The following is a 21851-nucleotide window of genomic DNA, read 5'->3' as shown; positions in this document are numbered from 1 at the left end:
CAGGTCTGAAGCTCTTCCATATTAGAACAACCCAAAACCAATTTGTTTAAATACAGTCTAAAGGCATCAAGTTTCTGCATTTGTATAAGTGCTATTGACCAGATATTGTCTGTGCCTGATGTGCGTTTGTGTTGTAACTAAGGGAATGCTGCAATTTGAAGATGACATTGCTTGAAACATGATGGAGAAATGGAACCTTCAGTTAACTTTGAAATCTTTCTGCAGCTTGTAAGAGAAAGTCACCATGCTTTTGCAGCACACCAGAATGACCTTTGCAAAGTGTTGGTTGTGATTATATTCACCTATACACAGAGCACAGCACGTTCCTCAGCACGATCTCCGTGTTGACCGAGATGCGGAGTGTGAGTGTGACGTCTGTGCTGCAACCTTTTTCGCAAGGGCATGATGAAAGCCATCATTCGGCAGTCTCATCTTCGGAGTCTGAAAAGCCCTTTGTATTTCCTTCACTTCGATGAACTGTTAATTGTCAGAAAACAAGAAACCTTAATGGCATCTACTGAAGTTCTCGTCCCGGTGAAGGCAGTGGCTTTATCAGAGGAAGCTTCCAATTATGAGATTCCATAAGATGTGGCGCAGAGTCTTGCTTGGCTAACAACGCCCGCGATTTATATTGCTGTGATTAAAGCCCGTGACCTTCCTCACCTCAGCTTGGTTGCTATTATAGCTCTCCCTCTAATTGCTTCTGTCATTTGTAATTAAAATGCAAGGCATAATTTAGGTGTGGAGGATAATTTCAGTTCTGCTTGACAGTCCGAGTTACTGTTAAAAAGCGTGTAACGAGCCTGTTTAATTGGTCTCATTTAGCCTGTTATAATGCAGCATTAGTCATCAGCTGGTGGCCAGATAGGGATAAATTATGGTTAGTTTTTGCCTGCTGTGCTTGTTTAATTACATCATTAGGTTGGCTGCCTAGACCACCCCTTAGCCTTTCAACGCTCCTTCCTGCCTTGTTTAGTTTTAATTACAAGTGTGTTGTTTATTTATTCATTTTCGTAGGTGTTCACAGAACGCCTGCAACTGCAGGCTTTTAATTGGTCAACAACAACAAAAGGCTATTTTTCAAGTTGCCAGAAGACCCTAGTTTGAGCAGGAAGACAGGCTGGTTTATGACGCAAGAAGTTTATGACAAGACAGAAACAAGTTTTAGCAGTGATTAGAAGTGGTTATTTAGCAAATAACTTTCTGGTGATGAACCCTGCGTATTCTTGTAATGCAAACAAAAAGTATAATGACACTGGGAGGACTTGTGCATACGTATTTGGTTTTCCAAAGATAAAGTTTTGCTAAATTCCAGCAGTTAAGATTACAAATGTACCAAGTGGCATTAAACCATAAGTTAATATTAGAAGTGATATTTGTTCATTTTTATTGCCTCTTAGTCAATTTATTAAATCAAGATTTTTTTTGCATGTGTAATTTTGCTGTTTGTAATCCAACTTGCTTGCTCCAGCCTGCATATACTTTCATAATTCATAAGGGCAGGACCACAGTGATTATACTGTCTGTAAGTCATATTATGTACGTGCCATACTATTCATATTGATCAGTTTATTAACAGAGGCTCATAAATTATATTGTTTATTTAACTAAAAGGGGAGGTCTCTGAAGATTTAGCTTGGTTTTGGTGTTATCCTTGCCATAATGTTAGTATAGTTTGCAGTGGGGGTAATTGTTTCTCAACTTTCATTTTGGCAGCCGGCTGTTTCATGAGAAGAAGGAAGAGGGGCCTGTCTGGTTAATATTCTTCTGTTTGTTTTCTTTACAGATTTTGTTTCTGAACAAAATCGATCTTTTTCAAGAAAAGATTTTACACTCTGGGAGACACTTGAGACTGTACCTCCCACAATACAGAGGTGGGTAACTGATTATTCTGCTCCACTATCAAAGAAACGTGTTTATTAGCGACCGTCGATTGCAGTTCAAGAATTCGAGAATTGGTCGTTACCAAAGTAGCGCCAGTGATTGAGATTTCACTCCTGTGCTCTTAATATATCTCGTTAATAGGCTTTAAGAACCTCCAGTGATCATTTGAATCGCTTGCACTATATCTTCCAGAGCAGGCTTTGTACGTCTGAGTCCTGTTACATACAGTATGGCTACTTTACAGCATCACAGACAGATAAATTCATTCTGGAATTACAGACTCTGTTTGTAAATGTACAACTGTACACGGATAAGCCAACAGGAAGCATTAACCTAAACAAATACTGAAATTTTGTGCACCATTGGTATGTACCTTCTGTCATGATTCAGAGGCTTTGACACAGTAACGGAAAACATTTTTGTTTTGTGGAAAGACCGTTTCAAATCCTCGATATACACCTGGACAACTGAAGTGTTTTACATGGAATTTGTTGGATCTCCTTATGAAATTAATGTACTAATTGACATTTTAGAAATGTAGTAATTGACATTTTCTCAAATATACTATGGTCATGAGGAAATTGCAGGACACATGGAACCACGTTAAATCATTTGTTTATTTGACTGTTGTGCAGATATTGATTTTGTGGTGAAACTGTCAAATTTCATGGATTTATTGATTGTGGGTCAATCTGTTTTGACAAGGTAATCCGATTAACAGTGCTGTTATTTGTTGTTCTTCGCCGTTCACATTAAATTGATAGAATTTAAGTATTATTTAGGTGCTAATAAACATCAGAATTTAATTTTTAACTGAAGTCCAGCATCTTTCTCTGTGTCCAAACTGTTCTTCAGTCTCAAATGGCAATGTTTGTAGGCAGGACAATACAAAGCACCCTTACAACACAAGTCTGAAAGGTGGTTTGTTTCTGAATGTCATTTCATTAGTAAAATTTTGTTTCTAGACAAAGATGGTGATGTGTATATTTATGGGTCTGGTGCAGAAATAGAAAAGCTAGCAAAGTCTGTTCTTGGTGTAAAAGTTTTCATTACAAGAAATTAGGCTGTTTACCAACTTTTTGTTATAGGTGTGCACAGATTATTTAAAGCTTTGAATGTGGGGACAACTGACACACAATAACTGCAGAGTATGCTGTTACTCATAACTGCCCAGTTGTATTAGAAGTTAGATGCTAGCTGTGTCAGAGAAACTATACTATTGCCGAAGATATACGAACCAAATTGTGTGCCCCACCTAGATACTGTACCTGCCTCTTTCAAGCCGGCTTCTATCGGGTCCATATCAAGTGTTTAGCATTGCTTGCTCCTCACTAAGGAGACTAGAGGGTGAGTTGGGCGGATCATACTATGGGTCTGGAGAAGGATGCAGAGAAATAACCATAGCAGGTAGTGCCTGCATGAGTTTTCAGATTTTGTCACCATTTCAGTTAACTCAAGACCTTCTAAGAGAGAGATTTCCCTGAGGGCATATCTGGAGGTAAACGAAGATGTGCCAGCTCTGTAAGATTACGTACAGAGGAAGAAGGTGGCGAGGGTGTCGCCAAGTGCATATGGTGCCATTGGTGGCACAATTTGTGATTTTGGTTGAATGTATTTCTCCCAGCTTTGTGTGTGCACTCTCCAGAAATAATTGTAACCTCTGTCAAGATTTCTTTGTTCAGAAGTAATCATCGTGATATATATTCCCTGATCATTTGATCTATTGTGTAATCTAGGTCTGTTTTAGGTCAACTTTAAATTGTATATCATCAATGGTGCTATAATAATAACATTAGATTAATCTTTAGATATAAAAATATCTTGCTAATCTAAATAAAGCACTATGATCCTCAGAATTCATTCTACAATGAGCTAAATGCCTGGTGTAAAAAGCATGGAAGACGGGCAAAATAACATAAATTCTTTCATTTAGAAAATTATAATAAAAACAACTCCTGGTACCTTAGGAATTTTAGACCTAAACAGAATGAATGAGAGTTCTGCTCTTGGTACATTTGATAATAGCTTTTGTACAACAATTACACCTTTTTGTACCTCTACTTTTTTTGTAATTACTATAGATTGTTGAAAGATGTCTCGTGTAGTGACAATGCTGGGGATTTGGGGTGTTGAAATTTTATGCCAGTCTTCCTTTTAAATAATTTACCGGACTTTTAGCTCTCCATGAAGCTTTCCCTTGAATGTGAGTCTCCACTGAGATGGATTAGATAGTGCCCTTGACAACAATGTTCTGCAGTTGTAGTTTTTGCTGAATATGTTGCGACACATCTTAAAACAGCCCTCGTCATAAGGCTGATGAAAAGAGGATGTGTGCTTATGGATATGATAGGCAACTCTTAGGCACCCTCTGCCTTGTGGTATGTAGCCAAGAGAGATTAACTCAATAATTTACTGTCTGTTGACTCAGTCATTTGATTTTCATTCATTAAAGTGGAGAATTTCAGCACCGTAACGTGAACCTGACCCATTTCAGACTGCATCCGTTTCTCCCAATCATTTTGTAACTCTTTTTATTTCTCATTTCCTCCCATGATTGCCTTTAGAGTTCCACGTGATAGTTTTCCCTCAGCAGCAGCGATGAACTCCTTTGACCCTCCTATATTGAGGATACAGGGTTGTGTGGGACTACGGCTGCTTTTATAATTAACAATATTTATGTTTGCACACAGCAGCTTTTCACTGCCTTCAGAAGCCTGTGGTGTTGGCAACTCCTAATGAAGATCTTTTTAAAGATGTTCCCATTGTACTCCAGCGAAACATTCACTTTCCCTTTTGACTTCCGGATTACTGTTAGTTTCTGCAATGGCAGTGAGTAGATCAAAATTAATTTTTTGTAAGACAAAAAAATATAGGAAGGATAGATTAAAATTTGAAATAACAGAAGAATATTCAAGTTGTATGAAGATCTTTTGGATTACTCAAAAAGTTAGAATTTCAGGACTTGGACTGGAAAAGTATTTGTTTTGTTTGGCATGTTCTTCCCCCCTTATTCATTAAATCGGATGTTCCGCATGCCAGGGCTCTGCTATAAATCGCCTTCTGCAAGTTGTGTTGGGCCAGTGGCCATTGTCACATGTGTCGTACACCTCTTGCATGAACAGATAAAACAAAATTACAAAATGAAGTTGTATTCCAGTTGCACTAATTAGTTACAGGTCAGAAAGATGACTGAAAGTCCAGTGTTGTTCTGTGTTCTATCCTCCTTCTGTGAGTATCCTCAGCCAGAAGCAAGTGCCTCTACCTACCAACCCATGTGCTTTGGTGATTCCCAGACAATACCGTTGACAAGGCATCAAAAAATCAAAATATCTCTTAATGCTAATCTCAATTTGGAGGCAAGGGAAGAAAGATTGGATTTTCTAACTAAGGGTCAACTAATCTGCCCTCTTCACCTTACTTATACATACCCTTTTCCGATCTGCAGGGATCGAAATGTAATCATGCATTTTTCAATCTTACCATGGGCAAGCTATGCTTTATAAATAATACATGGAAATGATTCAGTTACCATTTGAAATGAGTGAATTTTTTATATTGTTACTGAGATGTTTTTTGAATTGCTGGCGGTGATATATATACAGAGCAGCTTATAGATGGAGATGTGCTGTTTTATCGGCCTATGTGTTGTCCAAAGCAGTTAATGTGCCTTTTTTATACAGCAGCCAGCTGCAGTCGTACCGAACACAGAATTGAGAAATTAATCTCATGCAAAGAAAAATAATTTTTAGTATGCACAATGCATTTTCAGATGAATGCAGCTTTTTATATCTTGGTTTTACTGCCGAGGGAAGTGTTGGGAATTACTTTGTCTGCTCTCCCTGAAACTGAAAGACACGAGGGCTTTCATTGACTTATTTGTTTTCTGTGCCATGTGGTATGGATCGGGAGAGGAAGCTCACACACAGGGAGGATGAAGAGGCGCAGACAAGACTGTCACGCTTCTGTGCTGTTGCAGGCCTGTCCCAACACCGTGTGCTTGTTCTCCCCACAGGTGCTGACTGTGATGTCGACTCAGCTGCTCGATACCTTGCCAGCATGTTCCTCTCACTCAATAAGACCCCCAGCAAACTCATCTACCACCACTTCACCACCGCGACAGACACGTCCAATGTGCAAATTGTCTTTCAGGTCGTCATGGACACCATCATCAAGGAGAACCTGGAAGCTGTGTCATTGCTTTGAGAGGAAAGCTCCGTCTTTTTCGAATGAGAACTGAGCTGAGAACGTTGGATTGCAATTATGCTTCTGCGTTCTTGCCTGAAGCCACTTTTAAATTGGAGTTTAATGCGTCTCGGACAAGAGCTTCGTAGCTTAACTGTCTTGTTTTTAAAGGAGCCGCATCAGGCAGATTTGTTTTTCTAAGAACTGCAGTATTTGTACCTTGTATATTTATTTTCTAATCTCTGGAGTTCTTCGCATTTTCATGATACATCAAAACCTTAATGCAGCGACTGCTTCAGTTTAAATAGTTTTTCTCTGCTTGCTACAGGGATGTAGCAACATCCCCTTCGTGCACTGCTTGCCAAGCATGCTTCCTGTACCTGTCCTGAAGTAACTAACAGATCACGCAACACTTGTTTTGAGAAGACGGAACCTTTTAAAGAGCAATGGGCAGGCTGAGGCTGGCATCAGGTCTGTTGCTGCTTCCACAGAATGGAGGGTGAAATAATAAACTGCAGACATGCTCAGAGGTTTTGTCCAAGAAGCTGAGTAGCAGAATGACAGAAAGCTAGAGTGTGTTTGGATATTTATTTGTAAACCAGATTTACTGTTGCCTCCAGAGCTTTACCCATGCATATGCATCACCTTTGTGCACCTTATAAATCAGTAGATCTGTCCCAAGTCAGGCTCTTGTCTGTCACGGGGATAATTGCACCTTTATCTTGCTGAGAAAAATGCCCTTATTTACTGTAATAAATCCATGAACACTGCCATCCTTCCCAAGTAATTAAAGAGCTGCATTGCCTCAAGTCAGAGGGATGTATTCTTTATTGTCAATGTCCTGAAAACGTGCACCAGGCAGTGCAAAGACACTCTTTGTGCAATTTCTGCTTGGAATCTGCCAGGGTTCTGCCATGGTAGTTTATACCTCAGGGGTACTGTAGGTATCTGTGCTCCTTGAGGGCCACAGGAGATGCACTGGGCCCCAATCGGCCTTATTTTATCAATTTCTGTCAACTGATGCATTTTAACCCTTTTTTCAGGTCTTCAACAGGTGTTGGTTTAAAGCAACTTACAAGAACACTTGCTTTGACTGCTGCCCTCAAGTGTATAAAAAAGATGGTTTAATTCACAGTCTAAAATTTTGTCTAAAGTAGATTTTCTTCCTGGAGGGCAAAGAGTATGGAATAAGCACACTGTGAACTGAATTATTTGATACCGATTCTACACTTCACTGCCGTTCTTTTGAAATGAAAAGGAACAGCATTGATGTGTGTTTGAGATTTTTTGCCACTTACAAATTCCTTATTCAAACTCTGTTTTTTGTTACTGTTTTTGGCATTGGTTCCATTAAACACCATGATAATTGTTGGAAGTACAGTACTACATAGAAGACTGCATTTCTATGTTAATAATTGGGTTTGAGTCACTAAATTGTATAGTCTAGAAGAGGCTTCATACTTTTTCATTTTGCAGTGAAGCCTTAAGATGTTTGGAACACAAATGGGGTTGTTCACCAGCAAGCTTCAGTTTGTACTTTGGGTGTATTTTCTGGTAGGTACAGTGCTGTGAAAGTTAGTTGTTAGTTATTTCTCTTGTAGTACACTCGAAATACTCCAGTTTGTTTTAGAGTCACACATCAAGCAGGAACACAGCAATTTCTTGTCCAGACTGCGCACTGTTTCCTCAGTGCTGGGTTGCACTGCTGGATTTAAATTGAGTAGTCGTGAGTATGAAGCACTGTTAGACCTGACAAAAAGGGAATTATAACCTTAACTGAGACTGTCCTATTGGAAAAGACCTGTGAGTGCCTTTTTGTAATGCAATTATTTTGTCATTTTGTACATTGCGTTTTATTATATGTATCAAATTATTAAATTAAATATAATATTTTGTGGCTCAGCTGGTTGAATATTTAATGTTGCATTCAATACGACACTGTGAATAGACGTTTTTAATCTTGTGTTAGTTGTGCAATGAGTAGTCTTTGCTGGTAGAAAAAGTAGCATCTGCCTTGTGCTATTTATAATCTTAGAAATGTGATGACATTGACTCCAGGATCGTTCATAAAGATATAATTTATAGACCGAGCAACATCCTCAAATCTGTTCTTATAATGTACCCTTTTAAAAGTCTGTATGTGTTAAATGAAATGCAGAACACGGATACAACACTGATTACTGTATGTGTCTGTAAGGGTGCATGATTTTGTATAGTTACTGCATGTCACTGTGCTTAGTGTTTTTGCCTTGCCATGCTGGGGGCCCTGGGTTCAGACTGGACTGGGGTGCTAGCTGTGTGGAGTTTGTATGTTCTCTCCATGTTTATGTAGGTTTCTTCCTGGTGCTCTGGCTCTCTCCCACAGTCCAAAGACATACTGGTAGGATAATTGGATTGTAGAAAATTCTCTGGTGTGAGTGTGTGCTGTCTGTGTCCGTGTGCCTTGTGATGGACTGGCGTCCCATACAGGGTGTGTCCTGCCTTGTGCCCATTGCTTGCCAGGGTAAGTTAACCTACGACCCTGAACTGGATGGAGCAGTTAGGAAATAGATGAATGGGCTATGTGGCTTTTCCTACAAGGTGCACCAAATCACCATGCATTTTTAATATTAGTTGCACGAATAGTAGTAACTGTAGCACTCAATCAACAATCTTTGTTGAAGAATAAACCAACTGCTGTGCACTTAAAAAATTCAAAAACACAAAGGTATTTTAAGGCTGATATATTAGTTGAACAAATCAAATATAATTTATTTTATGTTGCTTTTTTATATAGAACATTAATACAAATGTACACATAAAGTTCACAGTTTATGTAAATTTTAATAAATAAAAATCGAAACAAAATAAAGGAAAAATCTTCGAGAAGTTCTGCTCAGCAGTTAACAATATATGATCATTTAATACATTTGGCAGAGGCGACGTTGGATATGGATGTAGGGTAGGGGTAGGGTATCAAACTGAAATAACCCTTCTCGCACACCGTACTTTGGATTTTTTTTGTTACATCTTCACATATGGTGAGAAACATTCAATGTCATCGGTCCGTCACACTTGGTTGTAGTTGTAGTACTCCGAGGAAAGAGGCGCTGCGATCAGTGTGTTTTGCCGGTAAGGGATCTTTAGGCGTTGACGCAGTCCTGTGAGTCGAGGGAAAGGTACACGTCTGCCTTACACTGAAACGTGCTCATCCCATCCTGCACAAGTTCACAGCTTTGCAGGTTCGGAGAAATGTCTTTGACACACACAGCCTGTGGAAAAGTTAAGCACATACTGTTAAATCGACTTAGACAAAGAATGCAGTAATAACACAGTATAGATCGCACTGGATCTTTTTTCTTACCAATGCCTTTGCGCTACTATACTTCCAAAACTGGTGTTTTGTAATGGCTCTTCATGAATAATATTAAAAGCGTTATTACGAGAGTGTTAAACATAGTTTGCCCCCAGAATTGTATTGATTTATCCGCTCCCTTTCCAGTATACAACGGATTCCTAATTTTGCAGCGTTGTAACATTAGGCTAGGAATTTAGAAAGCTGTCCGTCTTTTCAAGATTTAGACATTTATCATGTATATGGAATAATAATTGTGTGTCCTAAAAATAAAATCAGTTATGTACGTGTATGATACATTTGGATTTTTTAACGGAAAAGTTGGTGTTGCTTTTTGCTGTCATTAAGGAACACCATGAGGTAATAAAACTCGGTTCTGAACAAAAGCATTCAAAAATTTATTTGGAAGCTCCGATCGCTGTTTTCCTTTGTGCCTGGTCAAGTGAGCTTTTCTTTTTCGTGTTGATGAAGTTCACGTATTAAGGTGATGCTCGCTAATCTCCGTCAGCAGCGGACTCGCCTACTTTACAGTACATTCGTGCAGATTATTGAAGTTAGCGCCCTGCGTCGTGGTGCTGAAGGGACAGCGCCCGATTACGCGCATCAATGTTTAATGTGGAGAGGTGCCGTTTTAGACGGCACACCTACTAAATTCTGTCAGTATTTGGACCAAAGTACATGACACTAGGAGATACAAAAAGTCTGCCATTGCGTTTACTGGTTTAATGAACTTTTTCTTTCGTTGTATCGTGTGGTTGGCTAGGACACTAACACTTCGAAATTGTATTCCCTTAAAGGCGACTGCACCAAATGAAATGTCACTCGCATATAACATTAAATACTTTGCGATTGTGGAGGGTTTGTGTTAGAACTGATCTTTTTTTTGTGCGAAACGTTACGAATGTTGTAATTACGACTTACTCCCGTGTGTTGAAGCATCAGATCTCAGGTTCGTAGTTTTGACGTTTGTTTTTGTAAATGAATGAGTCCTCATTAAAATAAAAAAAGCTACTCACCATATTCTTCAGGAAGGCTGTCTGTCGGGCTTGGCTACCCATCTCCGTCATAAAGTTTCCAGTGGACTCTCCGCTTTCGGCCATAGCCTCAGGTTCAGACCTTCTGATGTAAGGTGATCTTCGGATGCCGGACAGCAAACCTGAAGCTCTGCCTACGGAGTAGTAGCTTGGGCCAGTCGCTTGCTTGTACCACGCCGCCGTGGGGTGGCAAGAAATGAGCATGGAGATGGCCGCGACCACCAAGGCAAATTTCATCGATCTCTCCATGGCGAACATCGCTCGACTGTTTCAGGCAGCGAGACGAGTGGTCTTGATCCTGGAGCGACTTTCCGTTGAGCTCACTTCAAACTCTTACTCTTTCTGTTCTGCTGGTAACTTTATGCTCCAACGCAGAAAACGCCGTCTCTTATATAGGAGCCCCTCGATCGTAATCACATTCGTCAACTTAATCGGAGAAGGTGATTCATGTTTCCGCTGGGGAGAATTCCAATCTGAATTGATCGTATAATTTGCGTTTCAGAAAGTATCGGGGGGGTCTCGGGGAGACTAGGTGAGGTGAGTTGTATGAGGGCGTCATTCTTGATCACAGTTGGACTTAGGGGTTTAAATTGACGAAGGGATGTGGGGTGACGCTTTCCCCAGTCTTTTTTTTATGAGTCAGACAACTGAAAAAGGCCACTACGCACTTTTAGTAGTTTTGATGGTTAAAAATAATTTATTTTGATTCATTATATATGCAATAAACATAATTAAATGGTTTCAATAGGGCAACCTTAAAGGACAAATTTCTTACATAGTTTAGCTTAACCATACCAACTTTTTTCTGCCGTAAAATGTTCCAGCGAAATACTTCACACAATTCGACAGAGTTTAAGTCTGTATGATGGGGATACTGCACATTGAAACAGATTAAGAGTTTCATCTAAAATATAATTGTCACTTACTGCATGTTGGCACAAAAGGTTTTTTTTTTAACTCACAAGCAGCACGATGACAGCGTGCACAATTCAGATTTGCTGGACCAGTGACTCTCGAGTTGCCCGAGAGCAGTTCTGTACCTTCTGCCCAGTGGCGCATGAAGCATTGTCCTTTTTGGTGTGAACACAGCGCATCCTGATCAATACACGTACAGTACATGTTCCAAACTACGCCATTCGTGCAGCCACAAGAAATCTGTAGTGCATTCCATTGTAATTAATGCAACAGCGCCAAAAGTAAGTCATTCTAATGCTGATCTACCTTAATTATCAAAAGATAATAAACCGTGAAGTATTGAGTTTTTTCTGTATTATATTATAAACCGTTTAGTATTTTGTATCAGTTTTGTAAAAAAAAAACGGACGAGAGACTGAAAGTATTTCTTTACTTTCCTCCGGATAATGTAATGAAACGCAACACAAATAGAATGTAATTAACTGACCGTGCAAATTTCAATGGGAAACAATTCGTCGAGGTTCCTCGCGACACTGCAGAATTTACTGCGGTCTCAATATCTTAACCTTATGCTGTTATCTTTTTTCACCGGACACCACAGCGTTCTTGACTTGAACATCGGTTCAAAACCTGCGTTCGTTGAACTTTTAGCATGAAGGTGAATAACAATATTAAGAAAAGGAAATAGCATTATGAACCAGTCTACAGTCTGTTTTATCATCATTATAGGTGTTGTAATTCACCCGCTGGTAACAATAGGAATCCAATACCGCACTGCAATCTCACAATTTTACGATACTTATAGATTAACTTGTTCTCGCTAATAAACTTATTCAGTGTATCATTTACCATTTTATTACGTCTTTCGCGTTTGGAAATGAAAATGTCTTTGAGTATGCGCATGATTTTTACAATGCTTTTTGTAATGAATCCGGTGTATCGTTCTCGAAGATCCTCAAATACCGTATCCAATTCACAGCCCCTATCGTGAGTTTATTTCTCTCAGAGCCGTTTACCGAAGTAAAAAAACTGAGAAGGGGGAAATACTCATAAGAAAATATATCATTGCTTTTATAAAACATCTATTATTTCGTTTTTCAAACGATATTTTGTATATGTAGTTTATTTATTAATCAAATAACTGAAAACGTAAAAAGATCTGACATCCAACATTTAGCTCTAAACTGCAGAGAAGTGTTAAAAATAGTACCCTAATTTTATTTTACCGGAATAATAATTTTCTGTGAGTTTGAATGAAGATTTGTAAAGTATTCCACAACCTGCACAGTAAAGAACATGTTTTTTTACATGTTCCAGCTTTCAAAAACCATCGAAGCCAGTCGGCGTTCATTATAAAAGATGAAAGCTACTTAAAAAAAAGTCACAGTACAGTACAAGCTAATCGATGGTTGTTAAAGTCAGATTTAAGACACAACTCAAATCAGTGGCTTGATACAAAATTGTCTTTTTAAAATTAAAATAATTCTACTAGATTTCTGAATCCATTTATTTTATAAAGGTATTTAGGAACTTGATATCAGCTTGCCAAAAACTGTAGTTGTGCAGCTTAGTTCTACTCCCAATCCTCATATCTTCCTAATGTACAGATTCTAAAAACAACACTCTGGAGTGTAAAGGCAAAAGTGAAACTCGCTTTTAAATAGATATGTCTGCACAATTTTACCTGAAAGCCATGTTTCAACTGAAAACCAGTGTATGACTGGCTCATGATATTAAAGTCCACAGTCTGAGCAGCATGACATTGAAGTGATTTATACTTCTTAAAATGAAACTATAAATTAAATACAGCTTTTATCATCAAATTAGATTGAGACACAATGAGTTGTTTACATGTTTTTTAAAATGTAAGTTTTTAGTGGTCTACAACAGATGAAATATTATTACATAGCTAAAAATAACCTACAGTAAATGTATACCCCGCATAATGTTTTGAAAATTAAAAAAGTGTAACATCAGACTATTAAAAATGCAAAGCACACCAATTTAGTAAAGCCATCTCTCACATTTTTACACTTCCCCAAGTCTTACAGTTAGATTAAGATTATTTTGATTAGAACTTTTAATAAAACCAGTCTAAATAAAATAAAAGGCATATACAATTCTACTAGCTTTTCTAAAATGCAGAGGTACTGTATTCACACATGGGAGATACGATGATTGTGGTCATGAAAAAACTGCTGTTACCAAGCCCATCTGCACTGTGATAAGACCATGAGCCTTACCGCTAGGGGAAACTATAATGTTATCAATCAGTACAATCTGATGGCTTGAATCTATCAGTTCCATTAAAAATGTTTTAAAATTTTAGTTGAGAACCGTCTGAATGAGGGAAATTGATTTTAGAACTACAGCAAACATGACTAAAACTCCTTCAACAAGAATAACTTTTCATTTCATGAGAAAATACAAAATGCTTTTAGCTGCAGTGTGATATAATTTACCAGGACAGCACCAGATCATGACATACAGTATAGGACTGTGTGATTTATTTCATCTGTTGTTTCACCAAAGAGGTGGTCCCTGTTGGAAACCAACTTTGATTGGGTTTGAGGGTGGCATGGTGGCGCAGTAGTTAGCATTGCTGCTTTGCAGTGCTGGGGCCCCGGGTTAAATTCCCATCCCAGGGTGCCATCTCGGTGGAGTTTGCATGTTCTCCTCATGTTCACACTGGTTTTCTCTGGGTGCTCTGGTTTCCTCCCACAGTCCAAAGACATACCGGTAGGTTAATTGGTCCAAGGTGTGAGCCTGTGTGAGTCTGTATCTTTGTGTGTCCTGCCTTGCCTTGTTGGGATAGGTTCTGGTGCCCTGGATCAGAAGAAAATGGCTGGTTGGTTGGGTTTCATTGTGTTCTTCGCCGGTTTAGAGTGAGAGGCGTCCGTTCACGTTATAGGATCCAGCTTTCACCAAGGTTCAAAAGATTTGGCTTTTTTTTTCTGGCAATGCCAGGGACTGAGGTTGACGGGCACCAGGCTCAGCCAAGCCCATTGAACAGAGGCCTGCACTGCGGAGTCAGTTTCGATTCCAGCACACCTTCAGGGGCACACACCCAGGGGTCGGAGGTCGCCCACTGCCACTTCAGCAGCTGGGCTTTGAGGTGCTGCAGTGTCTCCCCGTAGGCGGGGTCAGACGCCAGGTTCCTGATTTCCGAAGGGTCCGCTCTGATATCGTAAAGCTCCCAGCGGTCTCTGTAGTAATAGCTCTGGAGCGTCTTGAACCAGTGGGTAGGCTGGCCGCTCTGGGTCCTGCTCAGGAGGTCCTGGAAGGTGGGGGAGATGTAGAAGTCCTGGTCGATGGGGAAGGGCATCTTGAAGTTGAGGTTGTGGATGAGGCGGTAGGAGCCCTGCTGGACCGCCCTCATCGGGTAGTACATGGTGACCTCGTGGTGGCCCTGGCTGGCGTAGACGGTGGACCAGGGCTGCTCCGAGGTCAGCGCTGGTAGGAGGGACTTCCCCGACAGCTGGACAGGCTGCTGCGTCCGGAAGATGCTGTACTCAGGGTAAGGGATGGAGAACCAGTCCAGAACAGTAGGGGTTATGTCTGGTGGGGAACCAGACCAACAGCAGGTTAGAAACATCACTGTTTTTACAATGAGGGGGAAGACCTTTACTTCCCCCACGTTAACAGAAATATAAAAGTAACTGCGTGACTTTATGACTGCTCTAGGTCACTAAGCTCACCTGTATATTTTACATGTATGCAGCTGTTTTTTTTTGTTTTCACTGTAATATACTGTAACTGGAGTGTATGGGGGATAGTTTTGTATCTACAGTAAAAATGTGCACACACAAGAACTTGTGATGAGGTATCCTCAAGCACATGAACACGAAAATATTTGAGAAACCTTTGTAAGTGTTTTTATTTTTTCTGTTGTTGGGCTTGTGCATGGAAACATGGAAAAGCTCAAGAAATATTAGGTTGCAAAATAAAAGAAATGTCATGTAAGTAGAAAAACTCTGTGAGTTAAATTAAAAGTACTTTCCACATCCCATAATTCAGAATATTTGCAACTTACAGTAATTGCAATTTAAGTTTTAGAGGACATTTTTAGAGGTGCATCTGTCAGCATATTCCTCTTGTCGGTCCTTGCTTCATTTTACAGGAAGTTATAACTCTCATGTAAGGTCAGCAACTGAATATACATTTCTGTTTATGATAGTTATTTTCATACTGTTACCCGTGCTGGTATTTCAACAATACTCTTCGATATTTATTACTTTTAACCTCCACATGTGTTTTGTCTGCCAAGCCTGTTTTATAGTGCAAATCCTACCCATTTCCTAGGGAAAAGGTTCCTATTTGAGCACGCTGTTTATCACAAGTTAAACTGAACAGGCTGTGGCACAGGCACCTGTCCTGTAGCGCCACCATGTGGCTCTAATTTTGACTGCTCTGATGCCACAATGTCTTGAAAACAGATAACAGCTCTTGCAGCAAAAAATAACACTACGATGTTCTAAATATCTTTTCTCTATACCTGTCAGCCTGATGATCTGACCACAGACACTTTTACCTCGCAGTAAATGTCTTTATCAAACTTATGGAAACAGGATTTTCTTAAGTGCTGTGTTTTCACATGACCAGAGACACAAGAGGGTCTGCTCAAGCTGCTTACCTAGCAGGCTGACGAAAGACTGGCTGACTTGGGCCCAGCGCTGAGGGTGCTCAGGAGATGACACAAGCATGGGCTCCGCAGTGCCGGACCAGTACAGGTTAGTCCTGCCGTTGGGGAAGGGGATCCCGTTGTCTGAGCTGTATATCACCAGCGTGTCATTCTCGAACCCGGCATCCTGCAGTTCCTTCAGAACCAGCCCGATTCCTGAGACCAAGGTGTTAAAGAAAAGACAGTGTCAGCTCCTCCGGCGGACACGCACGATTTGAAACGTACCAGTACTGTGGTAATACAGGAAACCTGTTTTCCTTGGTCCCATTGTTATTTATAATAATAATAATAATAATAATAATAATAATAATAATAATTGCTTACACTTCTATAGCACTTTTCTGGACACTCCACTCAAAGCGCTTTACAGGTAATGGGGACTCCCCTCCACCACCACCAATGTGCAGCCCCGCCTGGATGAAGCGATTGCAGCCATAGTGCGCCAGAACGCTCACCACACACCAGCTATCAGTGAGGAGGAGAGCAGAGTAATGAAGCCAGTTCAGAGATGGGGATTATTAGGAGGCCATGATTGGTAAGGGCCAATGGGAAATTTGGTCAGGACGCCGGGGTTACACCCCTACTCTTTTCGAGAAACGCCCTGGGATTTTTAATGACCACAGAGAGTCAGGACCTCGGTTTTACGTCTCATCCGAAGGATGGCGCCTGTTTACAGTATAGTGTCCCCGTCACTACACTGGGGCATTAGGACCTACACAGACCGCAGGGTGAGCGCCCCCTGCTGGCCCCACTAACACCTCTTCCAGCAGCAACCTTAGTTTTTCCCAGGAGGTCTCTCCTCCAGGTACTGACCAGGCTCACACCTGCTAAGCTTCAGTGGGCTGGCAGGTGTGAGCTGCAGAGTGATATGGCTGCTGGCCATATCACTATTTCATTGCTCTGCAGTGCAGTTTAACAATCCACCCATTTTCTAACTGCTTCTTCCAGTACAGGGTTCCGGGGAAGCCAGAGCCTATCCCAGGATACAGGTGGGATGGTATGCCAGTCCATTTCCAGGCCACACTGACATACACTCATACCAGGGCCAATTTGTACCAGTATGTCTTTGGACCATAGGAGGAAACCAGAGCACCTGGCTGGAGTTGGAGGAAACACATATGAACACAGTTGGCACCTCGGGAACTGAACCCAGGGCCACGGCACTGAGAGGCAGCAATGCTGAGCACTGCACCACTGTGCTGTCCCAGTTTAATAATGTGCTGTATAAAATGATTCATGCCTTTGCAGCTTTGACAAACTTTGCATGGCACCAAACTAAGTTAATCCAATTTACAGTACATCTAACCAAACTAAAGCACTAGAATAAAAACTTCAGATGTGAGAAAACAAATGTCTAAAAACTGTCCTAGGTTGTGTGAATTAATTTGTCACATAACTTCACAGAAGCACATTTTTAAAGGACCTTTTGGACTAATGAAATAAAGATAATGATCACCCTATAATGACCAAGAATTAAATAATTAATTGAATGCATAGTTTTACAATGCCTATCAATATTCTACACAAAGTACAGAACAGACATGGCTATAATTGGACAATGGTCAGAGTTTCACATTTGTGATTCTAAAGAGACAACTTGTGAAACCATTAATTCTGATGCTGTAGAAAAAAAACAGAAGCCATTACATTCTAAAAAAAAACAATGGATTGTATGTGCACTGTAGCCATAAAGTAAAGTACATTTTCATACATTTTTTGCAAAAGCTAAAGACAAGCTCTGTTTGCTTCAGCATAAAGAAGATGTAAATGTTTATGGGCAGACACTGTTACTGTATCAATCCTGAAGACTGTGACATCACATACGCTAGAGATCTGAATTATCATGACAGGTGTTAAGATTGTCCGTTTAGCTCACTGACAGACAGGGAAAGAAGCGTACTGCACTCACCTTGATCCAGTCTGCTCACTGTGGTGTACTGTGCAGCCAGGTCAGCCCTGGCTGCTGGTGTATCCGGAATGAAATATGGGACCTGTTGAATTTAAAAGCACTAAAGTAAAGAAACTAAAATAAAACTAATTAATTCTTATAATCTACAGATACCTTCAGAAATAAACAAGCTCACGTACTCCAAATTCCTACCACATTCCTAATTCCTTCACTTCTTATCATAGGACCACAGAAAAAATTACATACTGTAATTACATGGCCATAGGATAAAGTACATAATTTCTGTGAACTTAACACAACTTCCCCCATCGCTTGGAAATGAAATGCAATCTCATAATTGTGGCTCTAAAGAAGCCATTTCCTTTATTATGAAAGGATTTCAGGCTTGATAGAAACAAATAAATTGCGTAAAAACAAAGAAATTAGAAAATGTTCTGAAAACAAATCTACAGTATCTTTCCATAGCAGAATTGCTCTGAGACAAGCTAAGATCTGAAATGTTCTGAACTGAAAAAGCGACTGATTACCGGATAGATTAAAAACCAGACACAGGAAGGCAGCTGCCGGGACTGGGACTCACTTGGACCTGCTCTGGGGTGTAGTGCTCGGGTTTCCAGTCAGGAATCCAACCCATTCCACTCTCCCCGTTCCCAAACTTCTCGCAGAAGACTCCGTACTGGGGCTGGGAGTGGCCACACCGGTGAGGATCATGGAAGGCAACGTACAGGAAAAATGGCCTGACGGGCGAGAGACACAGAAACAGCATTTCAAACCGCCAGCTAACACTCGACACTGACAGCACTCCCTCACTCATTTCTCTAGTGCAATGTCCCCGGATCCGAGGCTCCTGCAAAACCCTGTTTATTCACGGAAGCCTGATAAAGGCTTTCAGGGCAGTTTGCATTTTATTGATTAAGAATTTGTTTGCTACAAATACACACATATTTGTGGGGCATGGTATTGAAGTGGTTACCATTACCGCCTCACAATGCGGGGGCTCTGGGTCCAATCTGGGACGCTACTGTATGTCCACGGGGTTTGCATGTTCTCTCTGAGTCTGTGTGGGATTCCTCCCCCAATCCAGACATACTGGTAATTGGCTTCTGGGAAAACTGGCCCTGGTGTGAGTGTGTGGTTCTGTTCCTGTGTGCCCTGCAACGGACTGCGCCTGTTGCTTGCTGGGATAGGCTCTGGATCCCCCATGACCCTGAACTCGACAAAGTGGTTAGAAAATGGATGGCAGGATGGATGGACATATGTAAGTGTTCTCATGTTTAGATATCCAGCACAACAAACTCAAAGCACCAACGTCATCCAGGGACAGGGAGATTGGGAGGAATATGCATCTGTATCTGCGTGTTTTAGTGCGATAGATTCAGGCCTGAACAGATCTGGGTCAGCACACCTCACATCAGAATGTTTTATTGTCACACATACCTGTCATCCTTGGCCTGTAAGAACTGCCGCACCAGCAGCTTGATTTTCGTGATGTTTCTGCCCACCTGCAGCACGGAGCTGTTTTCCTCAGTGTGAGCAAAATCGAATGGGTAGACTGTCTGAGGACCAACATGTTTTTTCCCTATAATACCTACAGGTGCAAAGCATCCGACAGAGTGAATTCAGGGCATGCCGAGATTTAAAATAGAAACAATGAGCGGAAGTGTCAAACTATATACTTACATGACTAGTCCAGGGGAAAGTGAGAGTGATGATGTTTGTTATAGATGAGCTATACTGCACAGAGTCACAGGATTTCTAAATCAATTAGCCACCGAGTGCCAGTGCTTCACTGTGTAAATTATAATGCTATGATTTAGTTTGCAATAAAATAACATCTTACCTTACTTTAAATTCAGTGTCTTAGATTATAAAGAAAATCATACAATAACAGGATTATAGCTATAGTACGTGCTGTATGCAGGAGTACAATATAAAAATAAGCACGGATGAACTATTAGACAATCTGACAATCTTTCTGGGACTTTCTAATGCTTGGAACTCAGTGTGTGCCTTTATGTAGCTACAGCTCTTTTGCCTTCTTCACCTGTTCGAATGCCGGCTTGACTCAGCAGGAGGGGCAAGCTCATTACGCCATCAAAGGAGTTGAAATGGTGCACATCCTGATGGAGGCCGTACATGCCATTCTGGTGCTGGAAGAGTGGATGAAACGCAAGGTGAGAAGGTCAGAGCCACACACTCGTACAGGGCTGACCGACACAAACAACGGCAAACGTGGGTCTAATTGTGAGCACAGCTTCAGTCCGTATCCAACAACTCTGAGTCCTTTGTCCTGTCTCTTCTAACTACTCGTAACCATTGATTAAAGAGCTCATATGCAGTGTATGCTAGAGATCTGGATTATAATTACCTTTCGCAGATGCAGCTTAACTGGCTTTCACCCCCTTCTTCACTTGGAGAAATTACTTCAACCCAAAATGTTTCAGAGCGCATTGGATCAGCCACAGCACCCTGGCTACATAAAGCAGGTTTTTGGCAGCTTACATACATTACTTGTTTGCCTTAACTTCTGCTTAATCTGTATTTCTCAAAGTAGATAAAAGAATGAGACACATATTCAGTAATTTCCCGCTTCTTTTTAATGTTTTAATAACTTCTAAGCTCCTTCCTGCTATGTGTCTAGCTCACGGCGATTCTTACGCTCTCACACGTGTAACCGATTTCCACCACGGAGTTTAACTGAACAATAAGTGAGAGGACCAAAATCACATTCCGGATTTGACATTCGGGGCGATTCCCCCGCAGTATTTGTCTCTCTGAGGGTGTGACGTGCCGGGAGTCACAGGCCCGTAGTCGTGCCCAGTCATGGTGGAGCGGCGGAGGGCTGGACCGATACCTGAGGCAGCCCAGTGAGGATGGTGGAGCGGCTGGGCGAGCAGCTGCTGACCGAGGTGAAGGCGTTCCTGAAGACCAGGCTGCGCTGAGCCAGGGCGTGGAGGTGAGGGGTGCGGATCGCGGAGTTGTTGTACACATCAGTCTCGAAGCCGGCGTCATCCGCTGAGAGGAGAGAAACGAGGAGTGAGCGACTCACTCTCTGCGTAGTTCAGCAACGATAAAGACTCTAGCATACAAGAACATATACAGTATATGCACACACGCACCTCTAAACATTACACTGACCACAACTGGGTCTGATTTAACAGAAAGTTTTCAGATTCTTTCATATCACTGCTGCACTTTGGCCTTTGTTGATCAAATGAACAATAAGCGAGTGATCAAATTAACACTTCTGCACCCTGGCTTTTCTTGATCATAGCCGTGTTGTAATTACTGTAAATGTTTTCTCGTGTGGCACTTAACAGCCCAGGCGAAAAGCTGCTCGAATTGCACGTTGGCTTAACTAACTAAGATGTTATTGCAGTGTAAACGGATGCGGTCACGTAGCAGGCTGAATCTGATATACAAGCATTACAAGGATGACTCGTACATCCAAAATACTGCAGTGTTTACACGTTGACGTACTGTATGTGTACTTAGTAACGGACTATGCATCTTACGAGATAACCCACTTGTTTTAAGGTGTTCCAGTGTAATTAAGCTGTTGACTCATTAAACTCACCAATTATAAGAAGTACGTTTCTTTTTTTAGCCCCCTCGATAGCACAGAGGATTAACAGGATAAAGAAACAAATAAAAAACAGGGAACTACGTACGAAGCCCATTTTAAATGCGTCAAGACATTAACTTAAAAGTTTTTATCAAAACGAACATTTAAAAAAAATCATCATTTATGATCAGCGTCGAGGTTCGAAGTACAACCCAGAGCCATTTGTTACAATAAAGTTAAAAAGTATACGCGTATCAGCTTGAAATCTCTTGTAATTTCTGCTTATTAAAGCATGTCGTACAGTACATCCCATGCCTATGCGCTCTTCCTGGACAGCTGACAGCCTT

At 40.9% G+C, this 21851-nt stretch overlaps 3 protein-coding genes across 4 annotated transcripts in view; 1 reads left to right on the top strand and 2 right to left on the bottom strand.

Annotated features, from left to right (window-relative positions):
- Positions 1–7968, top strand: part of gnav1 (guanine nucleotide binding protein (G protein) alpha v1) — a 45891-nt gene extending 37923 nt beyond the window's left edge. The window contains exons 8-9 of the mRNA XM_088599765.1: positions 1787–1874; positions 5897–7968. Coding sequence (XP_088455891.1) covers positions 1787–1874; positions 5897–6087 — 279 coding nt within the window. The 3' untranslated portion in view covers positions 6088–7968. The remainder of the gene's footprint in view (positions 1–1786; positions 1875–5896) is intronic.
- Positions 7969–8792: 824 nt separating this feature from the next.
- Positions 8793–10919, bottom strand: npb (neuropeptide B). The gene is made up of 2 exons (XM_088599767.1): positions 10417–10919; positions 8793–9317 (listed from the first exon to the last, which is right to left on the bottom strand). The coding sequence occupies exons 1-2, from the start codon at positions 10690–10692 to the stop codon at positions 9189–9191; spliced, it is 405 nt and encodes a 134-aa protein (XP_088455893.1). The 5' UTR covers positions 10693–10919; the 3' UTR covers positions 8793–9188.
- Positions 10920–11102: 183 nt separating this feature from the next.
- On the bottom strand, positions 11103–21842 carry sgsh (N-sulfoglucosamine sulfohydrolase (sulfamidase)). Of its 2 annotated transcripts, none has more exons than XM_088599762.1 (8): positions 21517–21842; positions 20794–21018; positions 19984–20089; positions 19377–19527; positions 18520–18676; positions 17940–18021; positions 15983–16186; positions 11103–14907 (listed from the first exon to the last, which is right to left on the bottom strand). In XM_088599762.1, the coding sequence occupies exons 3-8, from the start codon at positions 20075–20077 to the stop codon at positions 14342–14344; spliced, it is 1254 nt and encodes a 417-aa protein (XP_088455888.1). In that variant the 5' UTR covers positions 20078–20089; positions 20794–21018; positions 21517–21842; the 3' UTR covers positions 11103–14341. The 2 variants fall into 2 exon arrangements, with proteins under 2 accessions (XP_088455888.1, XP_088455887.1); XM_088599761.1 differs by having other exon boundaries at positions 20794–20954.
- Between the last annotated feature and the right edge of the window lie 9 nt (positions 21843–21851).

Source organism: Lepisosteus platostomus, chromosome 11 (assembly GCF_059453375.1).
Source record: "Lepisosteus platostomus isolate fLepPlt1 chromosome 11, fLepPlt1.hap1, whole genome shotgun sequence".
Classification (NCBI taxonomy): Eukaryota; Metazoa; Chordata; class Actinopteri; order Semionotiformes; family Lepisosteidae; genus Lepisosteus; species Lepisosteus platostomus.
This window is presented reverse-complemented; position numbering and strand designations above follow the sequence as displayed.